Below are 8,296 nucleotides of genomic sequence, written 5' to 3' on the forward strand. Positions count from 1 at the left end.
AGATATTATTTAGCCTTTGCATTCGTAAAAAAAAATAATAATTCAATTTTAACTATTCATTTAAACGTAAGAGATTTCTATTACTAATAACATTATTTCACAAACACCATTCGTTTCCTTCAAGCCACGTGCAAGAAAGAACGCGCAATCAGAGAGAAGCCGTAGTCCAACGAACCCACTCTAATGAAATACTTGTGAAATAGTGATATTAACGTACCTCAAGGGTTTTGACATACCTAACTACTTATAGTCCTTTGACGAATCCCTGTTCTTCTAAGATTCGTTTTTCTATTAGGAACCCTTCTTCTATAAAGGAAACGCCTTTGGACGGTCCCCTCTAGGTCACAAGGGGTTTTCCTCAATGGGAAACAATTCCTAGAAGTTTCGTTGGATCCGAAGCCCTCAGTGGATGCGAAGGGTCACAATGCTCCACGTGTCATAGTTTATTTCCTACGGTATCATATGACTCCCCCCATCTTCTTGGCAGTAACCGAGCTCCTTAGGGTTCGATCATCCTAGAATGGGATGCACTTGGTTGTTACGTGTCATTATGCTTTGGCTAAAATACGCATGTGGTGTTTTCTTTTTCTTAGCATGTGAAGCAGGTGGATTCTTGGGACTTGTGCCTTTGATTGGTGCAAGAGTTTTTTAACGATGGTATTCATTATTACCACTACTAGAAAATCATCAAACTGTGAAGGAAAATTCTGTCATAAATCGCCTAATTCCGTCACTAAATCATCTTGTCTTCTTCCGTTTTGCATTTCTTCTCATTACAACCCGACTTCGAAACGGTTTTTGATATCAATTAAGTTATTAGCAAAGTCGAGGTACTCGGATGAACGAGCAAACTCACTGTAACTTTAAGTAAGCACAAAAGTTGAGAGTAAAATACTTAGCCACAAAAAATTGTGTGCTTGAGCGAATAACTTTTGGTAAGCTGTTTATTCGGTTTTCCCCTTGACCTCGTTTAAACTAACATGTCTCATTTGGTTAAATCATAAGGTTTTCTAGTTCGGCTAGTTCAGTTACGAGTTTGGTTTTAGTTTACTTGGAAACAAGTAAAACTGTAAGTGTGAGTAACTTTGATAGGAGTTTTTTACCCCTATCTTTCCGTACCGTTTTTGAGATTATTTCGTATCGTTTCGACTCATTTTTTGTCATTTTAATAAGTGTTACTCTTTCTTTTATCAATTTTTAGTTTTTGATTTATTTTTACCGCACTTGTTCATGTTTATACTCAATTTATATCATTTTAAATAAAAGAAAGCAAAAATTAGTTTAAGTTTATTTTAATCTAATTTCCACATAATTAATTTACCAAACGGTAAATTTGGCTTGGTATTTAAAAAAACTTTTGATAAATTAATTAAATTGATATTGGAGTTGATTCTAATGTGATTGCCTTGGAGAATTCAGTGAATATTTTTTAGGGATTTTTCAGTCAACTGCATACCGAATAAGAAACCGAAAACTAGCTCTGGTTGGGAGCCAGCTCGACGAGCTGGCCACCAAAGCCAGCTTCCTTCGCCTCAACAGACCAGCTCAGCGAGTTGTCCTTTTTTTTATTATTTTTTTTTAGCGAGTTGTCCTTTTGAATCAGTAAAATTTGATTGATTCTTCCCTCAATTCAAACTTGTGATCTCCTGGGATGTTTTAGCTGCTTTATTTTATTTGAATTTAATAGTTAGGATTTGTTTTCTTTGCCTATTTAAAAACATTAGATATTCATTTTAAGGCATCTAGAATTACGATTGTAAATTTCCTTCCACTTTGAGATTCATCTGAGTTTCCCATATCATGCCATTGTCATCTGTAAAAGCTCCATCCATCATCATTCCACAAATTCACAAGTTCTCATCACATCCAAGTTCAGAAAGATGACCGCTCGAGTCACTAGGATTTCAAAAGGCGACCATTCTCCTTTAATTCTTATCAAGTAATGAGATCTCTTTGTGAATTTTGAATTGGTTGTAAGATTGTGACCTTTTCTGCCATCTTTAATAATAAGTTCAATTTAATTTCATTTCCCTGTTTATTGAGTTGTCAATTATTATGTTTACATATTGTGATAAAGTGTTTCAAAGGTCCAAAAATCATGTGTTGGTTCATATTGTGAGTTTAATCCAGCCATTTATACCGAAGATTGCAGGTATTGAACACCACTGTAACGTACCCGAATTTTTGAACCCTATAGTTACGGCCTATAACAAAGGAATTGCATGCTAAGTACTATCATAAGGATAAGTCAGTTTGATCACATGATGTTTATGCAATTTTGATCCAATTCATAATTATATCTGAATATTGGTTGAATACTTATTTTATCCTACCATTACCATTTTCTTCCTAAGAATTTATAAGTGTTCTGGATCAACCTAGGAGTAGATTAGTATAAAAATAAACTCAAATCAACTTATCATGGCCTAGATAACAATCAAGATCAGGTAGTCTAGTAGTTGCGGTATAAATCATGTGGATTCAATACTTGGACTTCTCTAAATTATTACTTGATAACAACATGCTAAACTTATTCCTTAGTGAGTCTTTGAGCGTTAGTTTGAGGCGCATCAAGTTTTTGGCATTGTTGTCAGTGGTTTATTTTCCAACAATATCGAACCAAATGTTTTTAATTGTTAGTTTAGGAATTTTATTGTGAATATTAAAGACAAATACATTGTCAAAAAATAATAAAGACAAGAGCTCAAAAGAAATGTGCTTTGCAGTTCCATGGACCGTGAAGGAAATTATACAACTGTGACGTCGCAGTCGTTCGCGGTTTAGGTGAAACCGCGAACCTTATGTTAAATTTGGTTTCACGGTTTAGGTGAACCGTGAACCTTATGTTAAGTTTGGTTTCACATAATAGGTGATCCACGAAGCCTTATTTTCTAATAATATCTTCGCAGTGTGCGATCCTGCGAAGTAAAATTGTAAACAAGCGATTGGGCAACATCAAAATTATAAATATCAATCGATATAGGTGTAAACTAACTTCAAAAACTAACCAACCCAAAGGGATTTATGTATGTAAAATCAACATAATATTTCCATGAATAGTTTTGATTTTGAATTGATGTATGAAATAGATCGATTGCTAATGATTATAAGAAGAAGCAAAAAAGAAAAAAAATGATTAAGTTTATTATATATATATGGAGGGTATTTGGAAAAGTCCATATTGAAATAGTCTAGATATCTAATGGATGGTGTAATGAGTATAAATATATAAATAAGCCTCCAAATTGAGCCAATTTTATAATTTACCCTATTTTTTAAAGATAAGTTAGCTGCATCAACATGTCCTTATTTATTTTAAAGTATATAAATAAAGAGAAATGCAAGCGATGATAAAATTTAGGTAATTTTGCGGCCCGTTTGTTTTACCTACTGTTTGCTGTTGTTTGCTATTTTCTGTTACGGTTTACTATTTAAAAATGTTGTTTTTCCAAAAAGCAGAGCTTCTCTGCTTTTATAAAAAGCTACTTTTCAGTTACAAAAGGCAAACAAGAATGTCTAACCAACACCTAAAACTCTAATTTTCAAAGTTAAAAGACAAACATGAGGTCAAAAAGTAGAAATCAAACACCCTTAGCTTTACTATGTTATATATAACTTTTTATTTTATTTTTATTACTCAATGTTTAATATAAATACTTTATTGTAAATATATAAAAGTAATTTACATATGATCTTAACTTATTTTACTCTCGAAGTAAATACATTCAATATTATTAAATCACCACTCACTCTAGGCATTGTTTGGATAAAGTGTATTTAAAGTAAGGTCAAGGTAAAATAAAGTGGGTTACTAAACCCAGCCACTAATTTATACTTCTAGCTCCGTGAATAGACCGAACTACCCTTTGCACTAAATTTGAAAAAACCCAAAACCTCTCAAGAACCCCATACGATTTTTGCTCAAATCCGGACAAATTAGTGAACCAAATCATGGATGGTGACAGAAACCGTAAAGGAAAAGCTAAAGTGGTAAGATTTACCGCTTTATTTCATTGATTTTTACATCGAACTGAATTTGTGGGGGGTTTTTATGTATTCGTCGGAATCGCAGTCGGGCGTATGAGAATCACGTCCGACCTGCGGTTCGGGTGTATGAGTATCACGCCCGACCAGTGGTGCGGGCGTGATAGCCACATGCCCACACCAATGGTAGGGCGTGATACGCATACGCCCGAACCGCAGGTCGGGCGTGATGCTCATACGCTCGCACCACTGATAGGGCGTGATGTTCATATGCCCGACCAGTGGTTCGGGCGTGATTTCCTTACGCCCACGTTTTTTTTATAAAAATTTACATTATTTAAAATTTTAGTAATTTAGTGTAATTTTATAATTTTAGTTTAATTTAGTATAGTATTAGCATAACTTTTACAATTTTATAAATTTAGTATAATTTAGTATAACTTTAGTATAATTTATTATAATTTTATAATTATAATATAATTACAATTATTTACAATTATATTAATTTAGTAGTATTTTAGCATAATTTTATAAATTTAGTATAATTTACATTATTTACAATTTTATTAATTTAGTGTAATTTTTTTTGTAGACGGAGCAGCCTACTAGGGGTGGAAAATCCATCCCGTCATGGAGATCTATAGCGTATAAGCTCACGCATTCCTTAGTCACAGTTGAGGATACCTGGTGGAGATTTCCATCGGCTCGGGACATTGATCGAAGGAGATGCCGACTAGTTGGATACGATCCCACTGCATGTGATCATGCTTATATGCCCACTGCATGTGATCCTGCTTATATGGACTGGTATAGGCGATATTCACATCCCCATCTCCTTCATGCACCACAGGCTGGACCGGTACAGCATGCTCGCGCCAACAGCGAATTTATAAGTTTATTATTATTTACTATTAGTTTATATGTGTTTAATTTTTAATATTTATTTATTAATTTTTTTTTGCAGTGGGTTAGCTGGTTGTGGCGTGTCACCCAACTATCGGCTACCCACCGATCTGACGAGGATGTTCCACGCATTAAGAGGGAGATGGATGAGTTTATGGATGCGTGGCGTCGGGCGAGCTGAATTTTTGTTGTAGAAATTCATACATTTTAACACTTTTATTGTAGATATTATATTTGCTTGTTTACGTTTATAAATGTTTATGTTTATTAATGTTTATTTTAATTTTTATGTTTTTAAATTTTATTTGTTAAAGGGTAATACGAGTTAAAATGCCATAATGTTTATTAATTAACTTATATTATTTTTTACTGATTTTAGGACTAAATTGTATGGTATTTTTAGGTTTTAAGTACAATTCTGTAGTTACGGGCTTAACGGCCTATTTACGGGTTTAACGACCTATTTACGGGTTTAACGAACTATTTACGGGGTTAAAAAGCTATTTTTTTTGCCAATCCGACACGCGGGCGTGTGGCTATCACGCCTCATCGCGTGGTCGGACGTGATAGACACACGCCTCACCGCGTGGTCGGACGTGACAGCCAACTGCCCGACCTTGCGGTGAGGCGTGATACTCATACGCCCGACCACGCGGTGAGGCGTGATATCCACACGCCCGCGTGTCGGATTGGCAAAAAAATTAGAAATTCCCCTCCCCAAAACCCATGAAAAGGCATTTTCGTCCTTTCACGGGGCTAGGGGTGGGAATTTGGGGCTGGGTTTAACAACACCCAAAATAAATTGAAGTATATGAAATAATATATTCGTGTTTGGATAGAATGTAAAAGGGTTAAGGTGTAAAAATACCCCTAACGTTTTCGGTCAGGAGCAATTTTACCCTAACGTCTAAAATGGTGCAATTTTACCCCTAACGTTGGAAACCATGAGCAATTTTACCCCTAACGTTAATAAATTAGGTCAATTTCAGACACTATTATAGAACACAGATATTTTTGTTCGTTATTATGCACCAATTGCATAACAATTTGTTCTAAAAAAAGGATTTTATGTTTTTTATAATTTAATAATAGAATTTGAGATTAATATTTATAAATTCGGTGAATTTTTTGAATTTTTTGTGTCTAATTCGTACAAAAAGATAATATTTTTTATTTTTATTATTTTTTTCACATCCCAATGTATGTTTATGATTTGTTACTGATAAAATGACACACGTATGAAATATAGATGACAAGATTCATGACCGAAAAGACAATTTGATGAATTATTTCTTAAATTGACCCAATTTATTAACGTTAGGGGTAAAATTGCTCTTGACTTCCAACGTTAGGGGTAAAATTGCTCTTGACTTCCAACGTTAGGGGTAAAATTGCACAATTTTAGACGTTAAGGGTAAAATTGCTCCTGGTCTAAAACGTTAGGGGTATTTTTGCACCTTAACCCAATGTAAAATAAGTAATAGTTTAATAATTTAATTGTATATTCTTCAAAAAAAAAAAAAAATTAATTGTATTTGATTTGATGGTAAAGTAATGTAAGCTTATATACAAAAAGTACTTTTGTATCATTACTCTTATAGGTAGAAGCTATACTTCCAATATTAAAGAGAAGATAAAAAGTGTTTCAACAACATTAATCAACGAACAGCTAACTGCTGAAACAAACAGACCAGCTAAGTGGGTGTTTGTTTCAGCTTTTCGGATGAACATTTAGCGTTTCAATCCAAAACATAAAAAATATAGTGTTTGATTAGGTTTATATAACCGCAGTGTTTAGTATTTTATTCGAAAACTGCAACATTTTAATGCTTTTCATCAAAAACTCATTTTTGGAATTTTTCATCAACCGTTGTTTGTAGTTATTTATTATTAACAAAATTATCCTTCTTATTTCCACAAAATATGTTTATTCTTTAACATTATTTCTATTTCCAAAATATAATTATCGAAAGGACAAGATTTTGTTACGTTATAAATTTTTTATTTTTATTTTTTTTATTGTTTATTTAAATTATTTTTATTAATTTATATAATATATTTTATATTTTATAATTTATTTATCGATTAATTTAAAACATGTCCATATTAGACATTTTAAATACTAATAGCAACAGTTTGTTTTTTTCCTTTCCTACCAAAAAAAATACTATCAGCAACCATTCAATATAATTTTATCAAATACAAATAATTAAACAGCTAATACCGAAGGGCTAACAGCAACCGTAAACAACTTGCTACAAACCCAAACAGCTAACAACAATGGTTATTAGTTAATAACCGAACTAAAGAGCCTCTAATTTTGATTGTTAAGTTTGTAGAATGGTACTAAAACAGAAGATCGACAAATATTAAGAAAAGTAAACAGTGAACATTAAAATTGTATCAAAAGGAACATTAATGAGAATAATGAAGAAACCACCTAAATTTAATTATGATGTAACTAAGTAAGAGTTGGTAAAATTCAAGAGCAAGAAGTACGATCATCATCATCATCACCATCGGCAATGTCTGAAGGAGATCGCAAAGGAAACAGAGGCAGCAATTCAGGTGGCTCAGCTCCTCTCGGCGTACACAAAGGACTAATCGGATGCAAATAAAACCCCTTTTCAGCAATGGCTCTTTCTTCTTCATCGCAAGGCGATCGAGGGCTCATTCGTGAAGCAATAAAATCCAATGTCGAAACAGGAGACACCAACAAATGACTTCCTCCTCGTTGCTGTCTGAACTGGAACATAGAATTGTTGTTGTTTATAAGGTTGATTTGAAGGTTCTTAGCGCTCTGTCTTCTTTCATTCAGCTTAAAGGCAGGTCTTTTCGGCCCAGGAACGGGTAGGGGTCGGTTTGAATGGCTGATCGGAAGCTTTTGGGCAGATGGGTCGTCGGGTGCTCCGGTCAGTTTCTGGACAATGGTACGGAAGGTAGAAGGATCGGCTTGGACGAAGGTGGTGTTAGGCGAGGGTGGGTCGGAGTCACCGTAGGCGGCGGTGTTGCTAGAAGTGGAAGCCATACTTATGAGAAAGGCTTTTCTTGTTTTGGGGATTTTTTTAGATTTATGGATGGATTGGATTGGATTAAATGTGAGATGTTATTAATTATGGTGCTGGAAAGCTTTTTCTCTCTTATTTCTCTGATTTTTGCTATTTGTAGATTTTGTAATAATATGTATATATATATGTCATTCGTATTTGGAATTGTAATTTGATGCTTGGCATTCAGATTTCTGTTATAAAATTTTAGAGTACACGTTTCAGTTTAGTGATGACGTGGTCCTACATCAATATTATTCATATTCATATAACCTTCTTATGTTTATTCACCAAATCATTGCTCTTCTTGTTTTAGTTCATAAATCAATTCTCTATGAAGTAACGTCATATAATTTTAATTG

At 33.7% G+C, this 8,296-nt stretch overlaps 1 protein-coding gene across 1 annotated transcript; it reads right to left on the bottom strand.

The window, feature by feature from the left end:
- Positions 1 to 7,052: 7,052 nt before the first annotated feature.
- LOC136223765 (VQ motif-containing protein 11) lies at positions 7,053 to 8,039 on the bottom strand. The gene has a single exon (XM_066011925.1). It carries the CDS (start codon positions 7,913 to 7,915, stop codon positions 7,370 to 7,372), a length of 546 nt encoding a protein of 181 aa, XP_065867997.1. The 5' UTR covers positions 7,916 to 8,039; the 3' UTR covers positions 7,053 to 7,369.
- Positions 8,040 to 8,296: the final 257 nt, after the last annotated feature.

This window comes from Euphorbia lathyris, chromosome 3 (assembly GCF_963576675.1).
Source record: "Euphorbia lathyris chromosome 3, ddEupLath1.1, whole genome shotgun sequence".
NCBI classification, from domain to species: Eukaryota; Viridiplantae; Streptophyta; class Magnoliopsida; order Malpighiales; family Euphorbiaceae; genus Euphorbia; species Euphorbia lathyris.

Bases quoted from the DNA above. Each gene is read 5' to 3' on its own strand.
- LOC136223765 (XM_066011925.1), bottom strand. From the start codon at position 7,915: ATGGCTTCCACTTCTAGCAACACCGCCGCCTACGGTGACTCCGACCCA.